We start from the raw sequence: 24,991 nt of genomic DNA, 5'->3' as shown, positions 1-24,991 counted from the left end.
CCCATCCAAGTTCACACTTCCCAGGTCCAGAGCCTCTATTTAAACAAGATCTAAAGCCCAGATGAGGAAAAGGGAAGATGATCAATGTTGGTGAGGTTGTGGCAGGATTGGGACATTGTTGCATTGCTGGTGGAGTTGTAAACAGATCCAACCTTTCTAGAGAGCAATAGGGAACTATGCCCAAAGAGCAATAAAACTATTCATATCCTTTGACCCAGCAATTCCAGTACTTTATCCAGAAGAAATTGTAAAAAAATGGAAAAAGTCCCACATGTTCCAAAATATTCCTAGCAGCCCTTTTTGTAGTGGCAAAGAATTGGAAATTGAGGGAATGCCATCAATTGGGCATAAGTTTATGGTACATGAATTCTTTGGAATATTCTGTAAGAAATAATGAATGGGGGTGGCTAGGTGGCGTAGTAGATAGAGCACTGGCCTTGGAGTCAGGAGTACCTGGGTTCAAATCCGGTCTCAGACACTTAATAATTACCTAGCTATGTGGCCTTGGGCAAGCCACTTAACCCCATTTGCCTTGCAAAAACCTAAAAAAAAGAAAAGAAAAAAAGGAAAAAAGAAATAATGAATGGTAGGACTCTAGAGAAGTATGGAATGACTTAACGGATCTGATGCTGAGTGAAGGGAGTAGAGCCAGGAGAACAATTTACACATCAACATTATGAAATGAACAACCTTGATGAAAGCAACCCCTCTTGGCTGTCCAGAGAACTAGGACAACCATATTTGACAGATTATGGATTATACTATCCCCAACCAGAGGAAGAAAAACAAAATAAAACAAAATACACAGGAAAAAGCACCCCTACCAAATCTGATGAACACTTTATAAAAATTATCTCTTCTGTCTCTTTCCCTTAATCCTAATTCCTCATGCCAAAAGCTACTAATTTGTAAATATGTTTAACAAAATATGTATGTAAAATGCTAACCTGACTGTTCCCTGCTGAGGGGAAGGGGATGGGAAGGGAGGGGGGAGGGAAACTTTGTAACTTGGAAATATACATGTAACATGGAAATAGACACATCCATACAAATGGATGAAAATAAATTTAAAAAAGAAAGAAAAAAATAAAACAAGATCTACCTAGTATGCTGGGCACCATCCTTCAGGTCTTTGGACATTATGTCAGTAGGGTGCATTTATGACACACCTGCACCACTAGCCAGTGGTAGCTTCTCCACTTGGCTTTGTGTTGGGCCTCACTCACTATCTTTGAAAAATCAAGGACTTGAGTTCTTAGGAGACATAGTAGTTCACATTTCTCAACTGTCTGGTGTCATAGAAAGAATAGGGTTAGTTCTAGGGACTAGACTTGTGATTTCATTGATATAGAGACTCCCTCACCAATATTAGTCTGCAACTTTTATTCTTAGAGAAGCACCAGTGCCATTGAGAAGTTAAATAACTTGCTGAAGGTCATACAGCCAGTTTGAACCAGAGTCAGGACTTGAACCCAAGTCTTTCTGGCTTCAAGGTCAGCTCAATCCATTATGCCATATTGTCTCTATATTGAAAGAATATTGGAATTTAAAAGCATGAGTCTATGTTTGAGGGAGACATTTGAAGTCTTTAAAGCATTGTGCATCTCAAATGCAACCCATTTGCCTTTTTCACTTTTTAGTTCCAGGTCCTTTTTATTGATTGGCTATTCCCCATTGTGTTTGTCCAAAGTAAAGGAATTTGATAGATGAGCTTTCTGGGTTGAGTGTTCAGTTGCATATGTGCTGGACAATAGAAGTTCTCCATCCACTTGATCCCAACCTTTAATATCTGTAGCTTTTTCTTCTTTCATCCCATCACTGCCTTGGATCAAGCAAAACCTCTGTATCTTTTGTCAGGACTATTGCACTAGCCTCTTTATTTTTCTCCTTGTTTTCAGACTATCCCCACCCTCATCCATCTTCCACAAAGTTGCCAAATTGTTTTTTCCTTTTTTAAAAAATTTTTTATTCTAGTCATGAGCAGCAAATATAATAAGCATTGTACTGTATGATGAAACTGTTGATCTCCATTATACATAGCTTGCTTTTCCTTTTTAAATATATAATAAATCTGACATATAACTTTCAGTCATCATGCTTATTCATGTTTCCTTCTGACCTTTCTTCTGTTTTCTTCTGGACATTTTTAATAGTTCAGTCTTTTCTTTCTTTTCTCTTTTTTGTTTCCAAATCGATATTCTTAGTGCATTGATTGACCATGTCACTCCCATGCTCAAGAAGCTTCTGAAGATCCTTATTATTTCTAGGATAAAATTCCTCTGACTGGCATTTAAAGCCCTTCACAATTTGTTTCTAACCTAATTTTCCATTCCATCCTTTCTCACCTTTCTGTCCTTTCCATTCCTTCTCACTCATTTTGTATTCCAGACAATCTGGCTTACTTGCTTTTCCCTGTAAGTGACTTTACCTTGTTCAGCCCTGCTTTTTTGCACAGGCTGTCTATCTCTTACACTTGAAAAGCACTCCCTCCTCCTTCTATACTTAGGGACCCCAGGTACAGCTCAGGTACTACCACCTACGGGTGACCTTTACACTCAGAAAAAATTCAGTTCAATTTAATGCAATTTGACTTAATCCTTTATTGAGTGCCTAGTCTTGAGTAGACAGTTTTTTTTTTTTAAGGTTTTTGCAAGGCAAATGGGGTTAGGGTCACACAGCTAGGTAATTATTAAGTATCTGAGGCCAGATTTGAACTCAGGTACTCCTGCTCTATTGCGCCACCTAGCCGCCCCCTGAGTAGACATTTGATAAATGCAGTATGAATCGAATTTCATTGAATAAAAAAATTTTTATCTGACTAGATAGATATGTACCAAACCCCTTTAGTAAGGAATAAAAATCCAAGGTGAGCTATACATGTTAATTTATTTTGGGGTGTTTTTTTTTTGTCTTGGAAAAGTTTTAAGTACCTTTATTTTTTAAAGTAATATTTAATTTTTTCTCAATTCCATGTAAAAATAATGTTTAATATTCATTTTTTAAAATTTTGAATTCCAAATTCTCTTACCTTCCTTTCTCTTACCTTTCCTGAGATAGTAATTTGATATATGTTATATATATATGCAGTCATATAAAACATGTTTTCATATTAGTCATTGCACATGTTAATTTGGAAAAGCATGTACTTAACTTTAACAGAAAGTCAGTGAAAAGATGTCTTGTGTCTGTTGGCTAAAAGGGGATTTCCCTGGACTTCATTTATGGTATGGGGGCTAAGCAAATCCTTCTCGATTTGTAAATTCTAATTAGTCATGCAATATTCATATTTAAAATACAAGAGACTTCTTGTCCCTTTTTTCTTTAAGTGAAGTACATAATTTACTAATTTTATTTTCTTTTAGATACGGACATGGTAATGAAATTTTTTGTGTTGCCTGTAACAGTTCAAATACTGTGATTGCTTCAGCATGTAAGGTATGAGCTTTTTCTCCTTAATATTTAGTACAATATTTGAGATCACATTTGTTTTTAGATGTCATTGGTCCTAGGAAGAACTTATGGGAGTTACTTACTTTAAACACTCAGCTTATAAATCATCAATTCATATGATTGAAGTTGTTGCTCTCCCTTTTCCCTAATACATGACTGGTGCTGCCTTGGAGAAAGAATTGCTCCTGTTTTGCCCCCAGAAAAGTTGATGTTTCTGAAAGCCCTCCCCCTCCCAACCCTCTTTTACCCCACCCAAACATCAGTTCTCAACCCCCATGCTCTGTCTTGTCTCTTGTTTTCTTCTACTCCTGCCCTATCCTTAAGGGGATTAGATGGGTTGGGATTTGTAGTTAGGACTGTTAGGCTTCCCAAGTTGGAACTTGGAACTCATTAAGTTATGTTATATGTTAAATAGGCCTTTGTGGACTTGGCATGAAAACTTTACTATCCAGAATGCTGTTTCCCTTCTCCCCCCATTGTCCCAAGGGAAGATGGTTATTTGACTTCAAATGAATATTTGATATTTCCCATTTATATCTTGTTGACTGGTTAAATATCTTCCAGGGATTTAAGGTGGGGGTGATCTGAAGTTCATCTAATAAATGTAATAAAGTGTGATTAGGCCTCTGAATGAATGAAATGGAGACTCTGCAACTGGATTGGGCATCAGAAAACATTTACCATTTTGCCTTCACTTGCATTCTAGCTATGGTAGTTTTTCCTCTTTTTCTCACTACTGTCTGGCAGGCCACCAAGAAGGAGCATGCCGCTATCATTCTCTGGAGTACTGCCTCCTGGAAGCAGCTGCAGAGCTTACTTTTCCACAACCTGACTGTGACTCAGATGGCCTTCTCTCCCAATGATAAGTTTTTACTTGCTGTTTCCAGAGATAGAAACTGGTCACTGTGGAAAAGACAGGAGGAAAACTCACAACAGCCAGGTAAAAGACAGTGAAAAACCTATCTATATGACTGTGTATTTTTACATAATCTTGACCTGAAATCATGGTGATGGGTTCATTGCCAGTCTTACAGCGAGACTGGTGACAGGGTTATAGGTAGTTCAAGGTGTGTGTCAAGATGTGTGAGTTATGGCTTTTATAGTTGGGACATTTTAATAATATAAATACTAAAGACATTTTTTAAAAAAATCAGTTTTGCTACAAGACTTGATTAATGATATAATACATTCTGATCTATAGCTCTTATATGGTAGAAATACAACTTAAAAATTTTTTAAAAGCAATAGTAGTAGTACTTTCAATAGTTTGAAAAACTTACTTGCCAAATTTATGGTAGCTACATCTGTATATCAAGAGGTAATAAGGAATTAGAATTTAGTTCCTTCTAGATATCTACTCTGTAAGCTCTGGGATTTCTTCCAAGCCATAGATAGGCATAGAGGAAACCACTGACTCAGTGGAGGGTGTGCTGGACCTGGATTCACAAAGGCCTGGATTCAAACTCAGCCTTAGATTCTTCTTTTTAGATGTGTGGCCCTTAACACCTGTTAATCTTTGTTCACCTCAGTTTCTTCAACTGTAAAATGGGGTTATAATAGAACCTTCCTTGAAAGGTTGTTTTGAGGATCAATGAGAGATTTGTAAAAATCTCTTAGCATAGTGGTTGGCAAACAATAGGTGTTCTATAAATTCTTGCTCCCTCCTTTCTTCCCCATACTTGATATGACAGAAGACTCTGGGTGAGTCCCTTCACTCTATTTTTGTCTTACTTGCACAACCATTCAAATAAGCTTGATGCCAATGCACACTTATCCAGTTACCCTGAGGCCTAAAGGACTTAGACATTTGTGTTCTTTAGAATTTGCCAGTGAGGGGACCTGGGCCTGGTTAGGTCCCAGTTTGTGTAGGCACCATTACTTAGAGTGCAGGATGTTTTTGGTTTCAGTCTGCATTCTGGTAACAGTTCCATGATAATGGGTTGATTCACCTATCACCTTCAGCTTTCAGGACTCTTGGGCTCTTCCCCATGGCCACTAAGCTTTTTGACTATCTTCTGCCTGCTGGGCCCCTCAAAGTATTCTTTTTAAAAAAAAATTTTTTTTCAAAGTATTCTTAAAATTCCAAGAGCTTGCTTTCTTTTGAATGCTCTTTAACCCTAAGCTAAAACTAAGAAAACAGCATTCCTGGTAACTGGTCTTAACAGTTTTTACTCTTGAGAATGACTTGGTATATTTATTTGCAGTATTTCTGGAGAGCAAAAATTAGTTCCACTGGAAATCATATGTGTCTCTAATCATATTGTCCATGACATCCCTGCCCCCAAATTGAACCCCTAACAAGCTGCCTCAGAGGTATCCCACTGACCATAAGATGCTTGGTTAGCACAAATTCATCCCCATTACGAAGAATGAAAGAAGAATGATTGCAGGTCAGTAGCACTATTTATAGAATACCAAAAATGTTTTTGCTAAGCATCATTATCTTTAAAACATGGCTTTATAAAGAGTAAAAAAACCTAATAGCTATCATTCATTTGGTAGATGATTTTCCAACTATGGATATGTATTTTTTCCAGAACCAGCTTTTAGTCTTTGTGCATTCACAGACAAAAACACCGCTGTGCATAATAGAATCATTTGGTCTTGTGATTGGAGCCCTGATAGCAGATATTTCTTCACAGGGAGTCGTGATAAAAAGGTGATTTTTTTTAAAAAAAATTTTAAATCTTTTAAGACTTTCTCTAAAGAGCCTGAGGTACTGTTATGAACAATTTTCAACAAAGAACATTCGCACTATGTTACCAGAAGGTGGGGCTGAGGAGATGAAAGGGCGGAGTGAGGGGGGGAGAGAGAGAGAGAGAGAGAGAGACAGACAGACAGACAGACAGACAGACAGAGACAGACAGACACTATTTCTAGTGGAAAATGATGACAGAATCATAGAATTTGAAGATAGAAAGGACCTCAGCAGATACACAGTCCACAGTAGATTGCTAGTTTGACTGCCTGACAAGCAGAATCCCCTCTGTAGCATAACACCTCTGACTAGCTAGGAAGGAGAAAATGCCTCAGCTCTCTTGTCAGCCATTCTATTTTTGGGTAGTTCTAATTAATAGGAAGATTTTCCTGACAAGCCTATATTGGCTTCTTTCTAACTTTCCACTGAATGCACTTGTTTCTGTCATTTGGGACCCAACTTCAAGTCTTTTAGTCACAAAGCCCTAAAATACTTGAAAACCATTTTCATTGACCCTCTGAGTCTTCTTTCCTGCAAAGTAAAACTTCCCAGCCCCTCTTAGTTGACCTGCTCTTACATGGACTCAGATCCTTCACCATCCTAGTTCCCCTGAAGCTCACTAGTGGCTTTGTTGTACTGCAATGCTCCAAGCAGAACCAGGCTCCTGTTGTGATCTGATTCAGAGGGACTCTGAGGAAAAAAATGAAATAATAATTGTAAAGTGCTTAGCACAGTGCCCAAGTATTATGTTGACACTCAATATTACTACTCTTGATACCAGTATCTTCTTGACACTACCCAGGATGTCATGAGCTTTTTGGAGGGATTGTCACATCATCCCACTGAATCACTGAGTTTAGCGTTCCCTGAACCTGTTGTCTAAACTCTGTTCCCCTCCACACACCCCTCACTTGTTTCTTTATTACCAGATTTAAAACTTTACATTTTTCTTTGTTGAATTTCATCCTTTAGATTCATCCTAGTGTTCTGATCTGTCAGGATCTCTTTGAATCTTGACTGTTATTCAGGGTATCAGTCATCCTTTTCAAGTTGCATGATAAATTAAATAATAAATAATAATGAAATGCTTTGTCTATCTTCCAAGCAGAGATAAAAGTGAAATAATCTCTACCCTCAAATAGCTGATATTCTACTGTAAAAACTACATAGGTATATAAAAGGGGAGAGAAAAATGCCAGGTGAGGCAACTTCCTCTCCCAATGCAAGTAGCTTCTTTGAAAATTACGCAGTTAAATTTAAAAACAAAACAAAACAGCCTAGAGCTCTGAGAGACTGACTTACTGGTCCCTGTTATATAACCTATGTGTGTCAGGTCTTCCTTATTTCAAGGCCACCTCTACCCACTGCCCCACACTGCTTCCCACAGAAAGAAGTTAGCAAATGAGCCTGGAAGAAAATGTAAAATTCATAGACAAAGAGGACAAGGCGTATAACCTCTGGGCATCATCTTTCTTATTTGTAAAATAAGGAGGTTGGACTAAAATGATTTCAAACTCTAAATTAACAACTGCTTAAAAACTTAGAAGATATTATGATTGGATATAGATCTAGATCCCCATCACCAAAAAAGATGGACATTCAGGAAAGGAGACTCTCCAGTAGATGATTGATGATTTTCCTGAAAAGAAAGGTCAAGAGTCTGCCATTACTTCTGAGAATAAAGACTTGACTAAAACCAGAGATCTTGCTTCCATTATCTCTGTATTATCTGACATAGAACTCCAGGGATCTTTGCTTGGTTATTATTTTTTCTTTTTTTTCTTCTTTTTCTTTTTTGCAAGGCATTGGGGTTAAGTGACTTGCCTAAGGTCACACAGCTAAGTAAGTATTTAGTGTCTTAAGCCAGATTTGAACCAGGTCCTCCTGACTCTAGGGTCAGTGTTCTTGTCCACTGTTGCCTGCCACCTGGCTGTCCCTTTGTTTGGTTATTTAGCACTTTTATCACTGACAGATAAAGGTTGGGTGGCACACTCTTCAGATCCCACCATTTGGGAAGTCCCACTCAATTTCCCTTTACTTACTTCTTTATGACTTAAGTGGAATCCCGATTAGAATCTGGGTCCACATACATTTTTTGAAAGGAGATAAACAAATCTTTGGTTAGCTCATCATGTCTTAGAAAATTTCACCAGATCAAAAGACTTTTCCAGAATTCAGAATGGTGAGATTACCTCATTTTTAGTAGCAGGTTCCTTTATCTTTATAAAGTAAACTAAGTGAGAAGTAGGTAAATAGAGTTTCATCTCCTTCAGTTTTCTATTGTGTAGCATAATTATGTTGGGTATAAAATTGTGAAAATTCAGAACATTTGCTGCAGCAAATTTAAGTATGAAAAAAAGTCAAATGTGAATTGGAAAAAAAATAAGTCCCTTTAGGCTTCTCTTCCTCAGAATGTCTGAGAATGGCCTTATAGAATATTTTTTCCAGAAGAAACCTGCAGGGAGCAGAAAGACAATTTCCCTATGAACATATCTGTGACCTCAGATGTCAAGGACATTGTTCCACCATATACCACTTTGTCATTTGTTCATCTTTGTGTCTGGTTTAGGTTGTAGTCTGGGGTGAGTGTGACTCTGCTGGCTTGACAGAAGAGAGCTGTATCTGTGCTATTGGGCCCTGCTCTTCAGTCCTGGATGCAGGTGATGCTGTTACTGCCATCAGTGTCAGCCCTGTACTCACCCTCACCAGAAGGTATGGAAGACATTTTAATTCTCATTTATTCATTGTAAGACCAAGCTCTGAATGGAGCAACAAGGAGTTTACATCCCTTATATTTGTTCCTCTTCTAACTCCCTTTGTAAGGACACCTGGCTTTTCAGTGTTGTCCCCCAGCTAGTTCAAATTAATTGAACTAGATAAAACAGAGGCAGCTAAGTTGATAAAGCATCAGACCTAAAGTCAGGAAGTCTCATCTTCTTGAGTTCAAATCTAGCCTCTGACACCTACTAGTTATGTGATCCTGAGCAAGTCACTTAATTCTGCTTGCCTTAGTTTTTTTATCTGTAAAATGAGCTGGAGAGGGAAATGGCAGGGCACTCCAGGATCTTTGCCAAGAAAACTTCAAATTTTGTCAAAAAGAATTGGACACTACTGAAAAGATAAATAAGGAACCAAGATTTGTAGTCTCTCTCTGACAAGTTGTTTTTTTTTTTGCAAGGCAGTGGGGTTAAGTGGCTTGCCCAAGGCCACACAGCTAGGTAATTATTAAGTGTCTGAGGCCAGATTTGAGTTCAGGTACTCCTTACTCCAGGGCTTGGTGCTCTATCCACTGTGCCACCTAGCTGCCCCCGTGACAAGTGTTTGTAACAGAAAATCTAGTAGTGTAGCAAACCTTGCTCTAAAGACTTTCTAGGGCAGAAGCTAAGAATCAAATTAATTTTCTTTTAGAAATAATTGTTTCCTTTATATCCTGATAAGAAAATGCTTGTAAATTGTTTATACAATCCTGCTGTTGTTGAGCTTTGATGCTCAACTAACACCCTAAGTTTAGAAAGTGACATTTGTTATAATAGAAGTAATTTCAATACCTTTTGCTGTGTCTTTTCTTTTTTTAAAGATATATTGTTGCATTAGGATTAGAGTGTGGAAAGATCTGTTTATATACATGGGAGAAGACTCTCCAGAAACTGGCATCATCAGATTGGACCAAATGTGTCGAGACAAATCATAGGTATTTATTTCCGTATCTCACTTCCCACAGTCATTTTTCTTTTAGTTGAACAAAAATTACTTTTTTTTTTTTTTTAGGTTTTTGCAAGGCAAATGGGGTTAAGTGGCTTGCCCAAGGCCACACAGCTAGGTAATTATTAAGTGTCTCTGAGACTGGATTTGAACCCAGGTACTCCTGACTCCAGGGCTGGTGCTTTATCCACCACGCCACCTAGCTGCCCCCAAAATTACTTTTTTTTAATGCATTAAACTATATCCAAGTTTTTCTTGGAGAGACTGACACATGTAGAAACTCAAATGAAGCGAATGATTGCAATTCTTCTTTCTTCAAGTACAAAATGACACATTCTGTTCCCCAAATGATTTCTTTCTCCTTTCATTCAGACCCTTGATAGCAGTCTTAAAGAAATCAGCTTTATCCTAGACCCCTGAGCCTAGAAGCCTAGGAGAATCATAGAGGGAGGATGGGAAAATGTTGAGGACATGCTTCTTGGAGTGACTGGGGAGAAGAATTCACTTTTTCATTGCCACTCATGCTCGGGCCTTCCTTTCTGTTTCTGTTTCCTTGAAGTATAGGTCTAACAGCAGCAGCAGCAGCAGTAGTAGTAGTAGGGACATTTTAGGCAGAATTTTTTTTTAGCATAAATTAAGTGGCTTATATTGGAGTGAAATCTGAATTTATTTTGCAGTTTTAGTTTGCAACAATGCATTTTTTGTGTTGTGACTTTTCTGTCTTATTTACAGCCAAAGCCATACACTCACTGTCAAAAAATTGTGCTGGAGGAATTATCCTGGAAGAGCTGGACATGATGACCCAGACAGCAGTGAATGGTTACAGTTGGCAAGCTGTGGAGAGGATAATTGTGTCAGAATATTCAATGTTAACAGATATGCACTTTAGCTAAAATAGAAAATTCACATTAAAAAATGTAAAAACCTCATTCACCTGCTTGAGTTTCACATTTTGAAAATTTTTATATTTTTAAAAGAATTGTTTTGGTAATATCTAAAAACAGTTTTCATAATACATTCAGTGTTATCTAAATATTTATTTGTAAATAATTAAATAAATTTCTTATATGTTCATAATTTAATTTGAATTTCATTTTTATAATGATATTTAACATTGTATTTAAAGGCTAATTATCCTATTTGTGGATGATTCATATCCATTTGTTTTTCCTTCATCCTGCCTATTTGAAACTTTCTTTTATTTTAAGCCTCTTCTTTTTTCACTCCTGTCTTCTGACTCGATCCTGATGACAGTACTTTCCCCTAACACTCTTTCCACTATTAGTTGTGTTCTCTTCCATTCCCTTTCTTAATCCTCTTTTGCCCCAGTTCAATTCTACCCTCAGATCCTCCCCTTTTTATTCTCTGCCTGATCTTACTTTGCCAAACCCCCAACTTTGGACACCTGTTAGCTACCCCCTTCATTTCTAGTCTTGTGCTACTACCAAGAAGATCTAGGGACATTGTGCTGCTGGGTCTTCCCCAATTTTATGTGATTTCATCTCAACTGGGCCTTCACAGTAAGCAGCACAGATATTTTGCTCCTTCCAAGCATGACGGCAATTTGCTCCTTCTCTCCACTCTCATTTTCAGTCTGTCTCTCCCTCTTTCCCTCTTTTGGCTCCTTCTCCACTGTCTACAAACATGTCCATGTCTCCTCATCCTTTGAACCTACTGTCCCTCCTAGCTGTCATCCTGCATCTTGTCTCTCATTTGTGACTAAGCCCCTCCAGGAGGTTGTCTGCTCATTTTGCTCATCATCAGTTCATGCACATCCTTCTAGGCTTCCCTGAATTCCCATCCCTCCTGGTTTCTTTTTTTTTTTTTTTAAGAAAGATTTTATTTATTTTGAATTTTACAATTTTTTTCCCCCTAATCTTGCTCCCCCCCCCCCCCCCCCCCCCCCCACAGAAGGCAGTCTGTTAATCTTCACATTGTTTCCATGGCACACACTGATCTAAGTTGAATGCTATGAGGGAGAAATCATATCCTTAAAGAAGAAAAATAAAGTATAAGAGATAGCAAAATTACATAATAAGATAACATTTTTTTTTAATTAAAGGTAACAGTGACAGTCTTTGGTCTTTGTTCAAACTCCACAATTATTTCTCTGGATATAGATGGTATTCTCCATCGCAGAAATTCCAAAATTGTGCTTGATGCACGAGGGAATGAGCAAGTCCATTAAGGTTGATGATCCATTCCCATATTGCTGTTAGGGTATACAATGTTCTGGTTCTGCTCATCTTGTTCAGCATCAGTTCATGCACATCCCTCCAGGCTTCCCTGAAATCCCATCCCTCCTGGTTTCTAATAGAACAATAGTGTTCCATGACATACATATACCACATTTTGTTAAGCCATTACCCAATTGAAGGACATTGACTTAATTTCTAATTTTTTGCCACCACAAACAGAGCTGCTATGAATAATTTTATACAAGTGATGTTTTTACCCTTTTTCATAATTTCTTCAGGGTATAGATCCAGTAGTGGTATTGCTGGATCAAAGGGTATGCACATTTTTTGTTGCCCTTTGGGTGTAGTTTCAAATTGCTCTCTAGAAAGGCTGAATGAATCCACAGCTCCATGAACAAGGCAATAGTGTCCCAGATTTCGCACATCCCTTCCAACATTGATCATTGTCCTTTCTGGTCATATTGGCCAGTCTAATAAGTAATTTTTCATATGATTATGGATCACTTTGTAAATTGCCTTCTTTGCTGGATCTTTATCTAGGACATGTCCATTTGCTGAATGTTTCACTGTTCATGGCTCTCTCTTTTTCCTCTATGCTATCTTGCTTGGTGATCTCATTTGTTCTCAAGTTCATTTATCATCTCTGCCCATGATTCCCAGAGCTGAGTGGCTGACCTTAACCTCTTTCTCAAGTGCCAGTCGAGAAAGAGGTTTCACTTTTTGAAACTCAAAACTGAATATTCTCAAATTGAATATTCCACAAGAATCTCAAATCTGGAACAGAAGTCATTATCTTTTCTCCCACATGCTGTCTTCACATAATAATAATTATCCATCCAACTGGGAGAGATTGAGAGAGAACGGATGCATAGTGGATAGAGAGCTAATCTCATAGGAACTCCTGGGTCCAAAGCCTGCCTTTGACACATACTGGTTTGGGGATGCTGCATAAGTTGTTTAACTTCTAAGTGCCATTGGCATCAGTAGAGGGAATATCATTGGGAGTTCCTTACATAATACCAGTGAGAAGTTCAGGGTTTTTTAAAAATTATATAAAAGGATAATAAAGTCAGATCTATCACTTAATAAAACCTTGAAGTTTATCTCATTTAGAGATGAGAAAACAGAGGCTTGGAGTTCAAGTAACTTGACAAGATCACACAGTGAAAGTCTGAGGCAGAATTTGAACCCAGATCCTCTGTTTTAGGAGCAAGTATTCTTTTCACTGTTAAGGAAAGTTGGAGTAGTTTGGTATTTCCATTTCCATCTCATTTTACAGCTGAAACTATGGCAAACAGGGTTAAATGACTTGCTCAGGGTCACATAGGTAGTATCTAAGGTCAGATAAGAATTCAGGAACAGAAGTCTTCCTGGACTATGCACTAGGGTGCCACCTACCTGTGATTTGGAAGGATGTCTACTCCAAGCTTTTGAAAAATGGACACAAGAAAAATTTATTCAAGGGACCATGGGGGTGGTTGAAACAGGCTCTATGGAATGCTTAGAATTTGCACAAAACCAAAGACTCCAAGGTCACCTGCTGCATCCTGGCCATCAACAGTCCTCCTGACCTTTGTTCTGCCACTGGACTTCAGTAACTCTAGAAAACAGTGAGGCTTACAACTTTATCCAACTTTGGGTCATTTAAATTCAGTTCATCCCCAAGTCAAGGCATCCTGTGATGTCAGTGGTACTCTTTGAAAATGAAAAAACAACTACAGCAATTGTGAGCTTCAGTTTATGTGACGGGATAATATTCTGCCTCCTGACAAGAGACAAGATGACCTGGTGAATGTAAGTTGAATAATAACCCAAATGGAGACTTTAGGTAATAGTCTTCTAAATTTCTTTGTATGTCTCATGATGAATGTAGATTCAAAGTGAGCTGGGCTGTTTGGATTTGGTCTAATTTCAAGTTTCCTGGTCTAGCGTCAAGGGCTTATATTATTAGGCCAAATTCATTCCACTGTTATTCAATATTATTAAGTATATTCCGGCATAAACTCAGAGTGGAATACAAATCTCTGATGAACAGGATATTCATCAGGTGTGAATTACTACTTTTTTTTTTTAGATTTTTTTTTGCAAGGCAATGGGGTTAAGTGGCTTGCCCAAGGCCACACGGCTAGGTAATTATTAAGTGTCTGAGGTCGGAATTGAACTCAGGTACTCCTGACTTCAAGGCCAGTGCTCTATCCACTGTGCCACCTAGGTGCCCCGTGAATTATTACTTTGAAAGTTTTTCTAAAGTTTTCCTAAAAGGGGAAGATAATAGTACATGAGTAATAGAAATTTTGTTGTTTTTATATATATATTTCACATTTCCAAGAATGTTATCTCTTTTTCAGTTGAATTTGACATTTCCTACTTCAGCTCATTTCACAGTGAGGAAACTGAAGCAAACAGGGTTGTGACTTTCCCAGGGTCACACAGCTTGTGTCTGAGTTTTGATTTGAACTCATAAAGATGAGTCTTCCTGATACCAGCTCCAAGCCAGTAATCTAAACACCTAGCTGCTTTTCACAAAATGAGACATGAATATTTGAGCATGGCTAGTGTGTAGATTTGTTTTGCCTCAGTTTCCTCATCTATAAAATGGGCACGATAATAGGGAGTTCCTTATCTAATACCAGATACTAATAATATCTAATACTAATCTGAGGACCAAATGCCATAATTGTAAAGTACTTAGCAATACTACACTTAGCACATGTTAAGGGACTATTATTAATAAATTTGATCAGACCAAGACAATTCTGAAAGACCTTGGTGAAAAAATTCTATACACTTTCAAGGAAAGAGTCGATAGAGTTTGAATGCAGTTTGAAGCATACTTTTTAAATGGCCTTTTTTGGGGGCTGTTTTCTTTCTCAACATGATCAATATGGAAATGTTTTTCATGATAGCACATGTATATCCTATATCAAATTGCCTGCCTTTTCAGTGAGGGGAGAGCAAAGGGAAGGAGGGAAGAGAATTTTAACAAATTTTAAAAAATAAAAAATAATTGAGAAAAAATAAAATTAAATGTAAAAAATTGAATAAAACAGATTTGATTAGATAAGTACTACTTTGTAATTCGAACTTAGATTTTTCAACTTCTAAGATTATATATATCCACAACTCTAGAGAACACTGAGGACAAGTAGAATATATTTATGAATACAGTTAAAATACCTACTAGAAGATTGGTCAGAATAAATACCTTTCTCAGGGTTTTGGATATTCTTGAGAGGATATATTGGAGGTCCTGGGTAAGCAGAAAAAGAGTTTTTGAGTCTCAGTCCTCAAGTTTTAGAGAGAAGGTGAGTGACTAATGGATCTCTCTCTTTATTGAGGATAAAGATGAAACAAAACAACTGTCCATTCACTCTCCCTGAAATGGAACAAAAGAAATGGCAAAGTCTAGTACTCTTTACTATCATTATTCCCCAAAAGAAATTGCTTCAATTCTTCAGCATATATAAAATTTTCAGATTGCACAATACATGGTACTCACTTTCCCATGGAAAGGATTTTTTGGTATTCTTTGTTTTACCATATTTCTATAATCAGTCCAGACTTACTAACATTAGAGTTTTCTCTAATATACAAATTGGATAAGATCATTTTAGGTAGCTTCTTCAAAGATGATCTTAACTTGGGATGGCTAGGCGCAGTGGATAGAGCACTGGTCCTGGAGTCAGGAGTACATGAGTTCAAATCCGGCCTCAAATAAAATAATTACCTAGCTGTGTGGCCTTGGGCAAGTCACTTAGCCCCATTGCCTTGCAAAAATAAAAAAAAAAAAAGATGATCCTAACTTGGAGGAGGTGGGAAAAGAGGAAGGAGAGGGAAAAAATCCACAATTTGTTTGCTGTCCAGTTTGGTTATAAAATAGAGTGAAGAGGAATAACAGATCCAGAGATGCATGCAAGACTCTTTCCTGAATTGCTATTAACAAAAAAACCATCATCCAGCTTACTGGTGATACATCTTACTTGGATGATGGTCAAACCAAGGGCCCAGACTTGAAGTTCATATAGCTAGCTAGTTAATCTTGCCATAGCTTGTGTCTTATTAGCCTACTGCATGAGAAACCAATGAACCACCTCATTGTCATGATGAGGCATTTTTTTAGTGGAAGAACATGGGCATTACTATACTTAAAAAAAGTCATCACCTTCACTAAAGTCTCAACCCATTGTTTGGCATGAACTTTTCCCATTCTCCAGAATAATAATGATCATTCTTGAGCCTTACATTTTAGATATTTTCAGTGTATTTGTTTCTTTCCCATTCTTTTTTTTTTTTTTTGCCTTTCTCTTCAGCTTAAATCCCTATGATTAAGTCTAAAAGCTGTCAATACCAGGTGGCCAGAAAAAATATTCTCACGGTCCTCCAGTGATACCACCCATTGACTCTTTGTTCTTTTGATCAAATGTAAGTAATTTATTCTGAGTTTCAGAGCTATTGGCCAATCTGCCTATGTTGCATCTTTTTCCTGTTCTTAAATACCACCCCTCCCACCCTTCCTTATTTATTTTGACAATGCATTTATTGCCTGTGCACATTCTAATGACTGTTGTACCAGCCCCACCTCCACCCCACTCAGGTGTTTCATGGATTAAAAACAAGCTGTCTCTGTGAATAATAGGTTAATTCTTTTTATAAGGAGTCCATTAAATCCCCTTTCTAATTAACTTTAAAAAATCCCAAACTACTAGCCAACAAAATTTCCAAGACCTTTAACAAAAGAGTGAATAAGAGAGGGATTATTTAGTGAGGACTTGTATATTCAAGGACTTTTAGGGAAATTTATCACTTAACATTCAAATTAATAAAAATTTACAAATAGTTTTGCAAATTGAGAATATTATTTTAAGATACAAACGTTCAAATGTTCCTACAAAATGATGAAGGCAAAATTACTCTACTTGTCACAAGTTCACTTAGAGTCAGAAATGATTCAGCCTTTGGCATGGAGTTAGAAAGGAATGATAGAATCTCTGTTCTGGTCTTCAGAAAAACGAGGTGATAGAAAACAAGTAGTGAGATGGACATGAAATATTTCTGAGAAATAATATAATCCAGCAGTGTGATTAGATTACAATATGTGTATGAAGAATAGTAAAGTGTAATGAACCTGGAAAGACTAGGTGGATCCAGGTTGCGAATTTCAATCCCACAATGAAGTCGAAGGACAGATTGCAAATAGTTGAGAATTGAGAGAGAAGAGAGGAGGTAGAGGGCAGCTAGGTGGCTCGGGGATAGAATGCCAGTTCTGGAGTCAGGAAAATCTCAGTTCAAATATCACTTCAGACACTTACTGTGTGACCCTAGACAAATCACTTGGCTTTAGTTTCCTTATCTGTACAATGAGTTGAAGAAGAAAATACTAAACCACTCCAATATCTTTCCCAAGAAGAGCCCAGATGGGGTCACAAAGAGTTGGACAAGACTGAACAACAAAGAAGATATGGAGGCAATGACTGTCGATGGTTTTTTTTTTTAGGAGTTTGGCCATGAAATGTGGCTGTTTTCAAAACTAACCCCCTCTACTTGTGCTCTCATGCCTTTCTTTTCCTACTTTCTTTTTTTTTGTTTGTTTTTTTTTTTTTTTTTAGGATTTTGCAAGGCAAATGGGATTAAGTAGCTTGCCCAAGGCCACACAGCTAGATAATTATTAAGTGTCTGAGACCAGATTTGAACCCATGTACTCCTGACTCCAAGGCCAGTGCTTTATTCACTACGCCACCTAGCTGCCCCTTCTTTTCCTACTTTCTGGAAGATTGTCATTTTATTCTTTTTCATCTTTGAGCTCTTTCTACAGGCTCTTTCCTGAATAATAACAATAACCAGCATTTATGTAGAACCAGCTATGTTTCAGACATTGTGCAAGTGTTTACAATTATTATCTCCTTTAAGCCTCACAACAGCCCAGGGAGGTTAAATTCTATTATTATCCCACTTTTTCAGATGGGGAAGTGAGATAAACAGAGACTTAAGTTAATTGTTGGAGTCACACAACCAGGAATGTCTGAGGCCAAATTCAAACTTGGGTCTTCCTAACTCCAGGTGCTGAGATCAAACTGCCCTCATTGCAAATATAAACACACTCAGGAATCTCTCATAATTAGAAACCTATTCGACCCTCCTGTCTCATCAAGCTATCTTCTTAGATCTTTCCTTCTTTTCACTGCCACAATCCTGTGAAAATTTCTCTTCTCACTCCTTCTTTCTTTATTATCTATTCCCTTTTCAATCCTTGACAATTTGATTTTAGACCCTACCTCTCAACTAAAGTAGTTCTTACCAAAGTTTTCTCCAACATCATTTTATTGACTGACTGAACTAACAAGGTACTGGTCCTAGAGAATTTACAATTATTTTATTTACTTGAATGCTTTATTGATTTTTTTATAGGGTTTTTTTTTTGCAAGGCAAACAGGATTAAGTGGCTTGCCCAAGGCCACACAGCTAGGTAATTATTAAGTGTCTGAGACTGGATTTGAACCCAGGTACTCCTGACTCCAGGGCTGGTGCTTTATCCACTATGCCACCTAGCCGCCCTCCAACATCATTTTAAATGCTAAATTTATTAGCCTTTTATTAATCTCCATCTTCCTGATCACTCTGTCCCTCTTGGTTCTGTTAATCATCATCCCTTTCTCTCATATACTTTCTCTTCCCTTGGTTTCTTGACATTCTTCTTTGTTGGTTCTCCTCGTCCTCTTTCCACATTGCCCAGCAAAACCCTTGTGACAAATGGGCATAGTTGAAAAAATAAAATTCTGACATTGTTCATGTCAAAAAGATATTTTGAATTCATTACCACTGAATATTTTAATCTTTCAAATTTGTCTTCACAATGCTATTGTCATATAAATTGTTTTCCTAGTTCTGCTTACTTCACTTTGTATCAGTTCATACAACTTGTCCCACATTTCTCTAAACCCATCCCTTTCATCCTTTCTTATAGTTCAATTACATTTTCACATTTGGATGACATTTTGGAGAATTTCTAGGAATGAGTATATATTTTAAATATTTATTTATCCCAATTTTTCTAACATTTATCTTTTTTAAGTTTTGAGTTCCAAATTCTATTTCTCCCTCCCTCTTCTCCCCCCCTCCCCAAGATGATAAGCAATCAGATATAGGCTATACCTATAATCATGTAATGATGCAATGTAATGTATGTAATGTTGCATGTGATCATGTAAAATATCTCCATTATAGTCACTTTGTACAAGAAGCTTTGGATAAAAGAAAAAGAATGAAAGTGAAAAATAACATTCTTCAGTCTGTATTCAAACAATATCATTTTTTTTTCTGGGGGCAGATAGTATACTTCATTATTAATCCTTTGGGATTTTCTTGGATCAATGTATTGTTGAGAATAACTAAGTCATTCACAGTTCTTCATTGAACAATAATGTTGTTACTATGTTTCTCCTGATTCTACTCACTTCATTTTTCATCAATTTGTGTCTTTCCAGGTTTTTCTGAAATTATCTTGCTTGTCATTTCTTCTAACAAAATAATATTCCATTATATTTTTATACCACAGTTTGTTTAACCATTGATTTCCAATTCTTAGTCAACACAAAAGAGCTACTATAAATATTTTTGTACAAATAGGTCCTTCCCATCCTCCCCATCCTCTTTTCTGATGTCTTTGGGATGTAGACCTAGTAGTAGTATTGCTAGATTGAAGGGTATGCACAGTTTGCATAATTCTGAATCACTCTCCAGAATGGTTGGATCAGTTCTCAACACCACCATTTGTGGTGCATTTGTGATCTAGTTTTCCCACATCCCTTCCAACATTCATCATTTTCCCTTTTTGTCATATTAGCCAATCTGATAGGTGTGCATTGGTACTCAGAATGATTTTAATTTGTATTTCTCTAATTAAAAATGATTTAGAGCATTTTTTCATGTTATAAATAACTTTGATTTCTTTGTCTGCAAACTGCCTGTTCATATCCTTTAACCATTTATCAGTTGGGAATGATTTGTATTTTCTTTTTTTTTTTTTTTATTTGTATTTTCTATAAATTTAATCAGTTTTCTATATATTTGAGAAATATGGCTTCTATCAGAGTTATTTGTTGCAAAAATTTTCCCCAGTTTCCTGTGGTTTTTTTTTTTGTTTGTTTTTCAGTTTTTGCAAGGCAATTGGGTTAAGTGGCTTGCCCAAGGCCACACAGCTAGGTAATTATTAAGTGTCTGAGGTCAGATTTGAACTCAGGTACTCCTGACTCCAGGGCCGGTTCTCTATCCACTGTGCCACCAAGCTGCCCCTCCTTGTTGTTTTTTTTTTAAATTTTGGTTGCATTGATTTTTTGTTCAAAATCTTTTAAATTTTATATAATCAAAATTATCTGTTTTATATTTTGTAATGCTCTCTATCTTGTTTGGTCATAATTCTTACTTTTTTCCATAGATCTGATGGATAAACTGAAATGAACATACTTCAGCATTGTTTTGGATATTTTCCTAAAGTTATTTCTGTGTGAGGATTATAAACAAGACATGGGTAGAGAGATAAGCCTGCACTTCATCTCCCACCCAATAAATCAAAGTAAAGATAAGTATAGAGCGCACCCTTCCTTGGCAGATACCTGGGGTAATGGTTAACAGATAGTTCTCAAATGTACATTTCCAACTTTCATCCTTATCCTGAGTTTATAATCCTAGAGTGCTAGTTGTTTGTTGGACATTTCTACCCAGATATCTCATATATATCTCAAGTTCAATACATCCAAATCAAGACTCATTATTGTACCTTTAAATTCCATCCCTTTCTCTGACTTTCCCATTTCCATCAATGGTATGACAATTCTTCGAGTCTTCCAGGTTTATAACCTCAAAATTTCACTTTTTAATATTCATATTGCAACATATTCAATCAATTGTCAAGTTTTTTTTTAATTCTAATCTTCCACATCTTTTTTTTTTAGGTTTTTTTTTGCAAGGCAAATGGGGGTAAGTGGCTTGCCCAAGGCCACACAGCTAGGTAATTATAAAGTATCTGAAACCGGATTTGAACCCAGGTATGTCTGACTCCAGGGCCAGTGCTTTATCCACTATGCCACCTAGCCGCCCCACAACATCTCTTATATTCACTGTCTTGACTATCATTTTGGTTGGGGAAGCTAGGTGGTGCAGTGGATAGAATAATGACCTTGCAGTCAGGAAGATGGGAGTTCAAATCCAGCCTCAGACACTTGTCACTTACTAGCTGTGTGACCTTGGGTAAGTCACTTAACCCTGATTTCCTTGCATCCAAGACCATTTCCAGTCATATCTGGCCACTAAAACCAGATGACTCTGGAGGAGAAAGTGAAGCTGGTGACTTAGTGCAGCACCCCCTCACTCAAATTCAATTCATGTGCTTGTTATGACATTATGTACCTGATGTCATGGCCTTATTTGAGAATGAAGGACAAACATTATCTCACCACTTTGGTTTAGTGCCTCCTTTCCTCTTACCTATATCATTCCAATAACCACCTAATTGTTCTTTCCATTGAAATAGCAAGTCTCAACACTATTGTTCTATTAGAAACCAGGAGGGATGGGATTTCAGGGAAGCCTGGAGGGATTTGCATGAACTGATGCTGAGTGAGATGAGCAGAACCAGAAAAACACTGTATATCCTAACAGCAACATGGGGGCGATGATCAACCTTGAAGGACTTGCTCATTCCATCAGTGCAACAATCCGGAACAATTTTGGGCTGTCTGCAAAGGAGAGTGCCATCTGTATCCAGTTAAGGAGCTGTGGAGTTTGAACAAAGTTCAAGGACTATTCCCTTTAATTTAGAAAAAAAACAGATATCTTATTGTCTGATCTTGTTACCTCTTAGAATTCTTGTCTCTTCTCTAAGGATATGATTTTTCTCTCTCATCACACCCAATTTGGATCAAGGTACAACATGGAAACAAAGTAAAGACTGACAGATTGCTTTCCGTGGGGGTGGGGTGGGGGAGGGAAGTAAGATGGGGGAAAATTGTAAAACTCAAATAATATCTTTAATAAAAATTAATAAAAAAATAGCAAGTCTCTCCCTTTACTTGTCTGTCTTCCACACAATTGCCATTCTGACAGTTATAAAATGCAGGTCTGAACAAGAAGCTTCAGTATTTCCTCTAGGATAAAAAGAGCAAACATCTTTGTTGGTTTTTAAAGGACTTTATAATCTGACTTCAAGATATATTTTCAGACTGATTTCACTTTACCTTCTCTGCCCCTCTACATTGTAACCAGACTGAACCTTCTTGGTTTTTCTATACATGGATTCTATGCCTTCCCTTGGTGTCTTTACCTACAATATCCTCTCTTTTTGTCTCTTTGCCTAGAATGTCACCTCTTTATTTCTAACCTGGCATTTTCCTTCTTATCCCCAATTAGTAGTGCTTCTCCTATTGGATTTAATTTCTAGCATACATGTTGCTTTTCTCTCCAAAAGAATAGAAAATCATTGAAATCTGGGACTGACGAATTTTTTTCTGTGGGTCTTAGTAGATACTCAACACATGTCACTTAGTAGATAATAAATGCTCATAAGACACAAGGTCATGTGCTATTAGGACAGAAACAGACTGATAAAATTAAGAGAGTATTTATTAGGATCATTTATTATAGCAATAATAGCACATATTTATATATTGTTTTAGTTTTCAAAGCACTTTCTTGCTCAGAAGAGAAGGCAACCCACATCAGGCATGAACCGTTTACTGTTTTCCTTAATTCTACAAGAAGATAGTGTGTTAGATCCATTATCCAAAGAGGGTGTGTAATAACTGAAATGACCACTAGGTGGCAATGTGCTCAAATTACTGGTCAAGTCCTATCAGAGCTGCTTTGGTTATTCAGTCACGTATGATCCTATTTAGGCTTTTCTTGGCAAAGTAGTTTGTTAGTTCCTTTGCCACTTCCTTTACATATTAAGAAACTGAGGCAAACAGGGTTAAATGAGTTGCCCATTTACTATGGGGAATATGATAGGAATGAATTAGAAATGAATGCAAGTATTACTATGTAGTAGTGAAGGCTGCTACACTTACAAGAACTTAGAACCTGAGTTATTCCAAAATTTGAGAAAGTATAATGTATTCTAGATAAGGTAGAACTCCTGTGGGTGGGGGGAGGTCTCAGCTTCAGTTTGGGGTCTACTTTATGTCTCCATTGGTTAGAGGAATATCTTGCAAGCTTCAAAGGGGTCAAAAGATTTTGGACTGCCCATCTTCTCTTTGATGCCCCAGAAGCATTCCTGGATAAGATTATCTAAATTGGGAGCTAAGACAAGATGGGACATAGATTCATGGTTCCACAAGGAGACCAGCAAAGAAACCACACCATGCCTAAGGGAAAACTCTTGAATACCCTGCAAATGGAGAAAAAGACTTCCAGCTGTCAGGAACCATGACTTGCTTGTTTGTCACATGCGTTCACTAAGTTTGAATTCACTTTTCCCTAGACTCTCTATGTATTTTCAGGAGACTGTGCTGTCAACTGGTAAGGCAGGTGATGTTTTGTACCTACTATTCTTTTTAAAGGTTTTCTGGCTAAATTAATTCTCTCTCTCTCTCTCTCTCTCTCTCTCTCTCTGGGGCTAAGTGGCTTGCTCAAGGTCACAGAGCTAGGTAATTATTAAGTGTCTGAGGCCAGATTTGAACTCAGGTACTCCTGACTCCAGAGCTGGTGCTCTATCTACCACTGCTCCATCTAGCTGCCCTGCTAAACTATTTTTCAACTGGTCATCTTAGGGGAAAGTATACTGGTGGGGGTTTGAGTCAATGGCATTAAAGAATCCCCTCCAACTCCTCAGGGGATACTTCCAGGACCTGACCAAAAGATTTAGCCTTGCTCCAGGAGCTGAGGACTCATATGTGAGCATGGGAGTTGGGATAAGGATTATCAGAGGATATATAGGTTATAAAGACAAAAATAATAAATAGGAAGACATGAACTATAAAGGGGGAGAGGCTACTGGATGATGGTCATAGAAGTAGTAAAGAAGAGTTCAGAGTATGCTGACTTGTCAGACTTGTTCTGAATTATAGGAACTGGAAAATCAAAGGGTAGGAATTTGCTAAACAAGGGGCAGAAGAATACTAGGTATGGACAAGTTTGAAGATTAATTTATCCCTAAGGTTCCAATTAATATGTGTAACAGAGGCTTCTACCAATGGTGATTTCCAAGTGGTTCCATGCAAGGGATCAAAGGACATATCTCAGCTAGAAGGATCCAGAGAGAAAGGAATCTTGAAAATGAGGCTAGTGGAGGTTAAGTGATTTACTTGAGGTCACAGAGCTAAGTGGCAGAGATACCCAGACCTCAAACCCATGTCTTCCAACTTTAGGTCCTGGATTCTCTTTCCTTTATCACTATGAAGAGGATTGGAAAGCAGAGGGGCAGTGGATAACTTAAGCTGGTGTGGAGCCAACACTGAGAGGAAAGATGGACAAAGAAAGATCTTGGGGATAAGCTTCACTGACTTCACAATTTTATCAAAGGTCAGCCCTGAAAGACAAATAAAAGTCATGCTTGAGAAATTTTTAATCTGGAAAGCTGAGCCACATGATGGGCATAGGTCAACTTCACTAGATGCACTGAGGCATTGATAAATAATACCAATCAAACAAATAAATTTTAAATAAATTTTATGGATGTATCTTGGGATTTTTTCATCACTATATTTTCCAGCAATATCTCTCCTGCTCCTCTGTCTGAGAAAGCTATCTCATTTAAAAAATATAATTTTTTTAGTTTTTTTTTACAAGGCAATGGGGTTAAGTGGCTTGCCCAAGGCCACACAGCTAGGTAATTATTGTCTGAGGCTGGATTTGTACTCAAGTACTCCTGACTCCAGGGCCTGTGCTCTATCCACTGCACCATCTAGCTGCCCCTAAAAAATAGAATTTTTAAGACAAAAACAAGAAAAAAATG

General features: G+C 37.4%; 1 protein-coding gene across 2 annotated transcripts in view; it reads left to right on the top strand.

The window, feature by feature from the left end:
• ELP2 (elongator acetyltransferase complex subunit 2) overlaps positions 1 to 10,918 on the top strand; it is a 63,387-nt gene extending 52,469 nt beyond the window's left edge. For both annotated transcript variants that reach the window (XM_074206965.1, XM_074206963.1), the window contains exons 17-22: positions 3,363 to 3,435; positions 4,198 to 4,390; positions 5,988 to 6,109; positions 8,718 to 8,860; positions 9,726 to 9,839; positions 10,583 to 10,918. In XM_074206965.1, coding sequence (XP_074063066.1) covers positions 3,363 to 3,435; positions 4,198 to 4,390; positions 5,988 to 6,109; positions 8,718 to 8,860; positions 9,726 to 9,839; positions 10,583 to 10,739 — 802 coding nt within the window. In that variant the 3' untranslated portion in view covers positions 10,740 to 10,918. The remainder of the gene's footprint in view (positions 1 to 3,362; positions 3,436 to 4,197; positions 4,391 to 5,987; positions 6,110 to 8,717; positions 8,861 to 9,725; positions 9,840 to 10,582) is intronic.
• Positions 10,919 to 24,991: the final 14,073 nt, after the last annotated feature.

The sequence above is a fragment of the Macrotis lagotis genome, chromosome X (assembly GCF_037893015.1).
Source record: "Macrotis lagotis isolate mMagLag1 chromosome X, bilby.v1.9.chrom.fasta, whole genome shotgun sequence".
Taxonomy (NCBI): Eukaryota; Metazoa; Chordata; class Mammalia; order Peramelemorphia; family Peramelidae; genus Macrotis; species Macrotis lagotis.
This window is presented reverse-complemented; position numbering and strand designations above follow the sequence as displayed.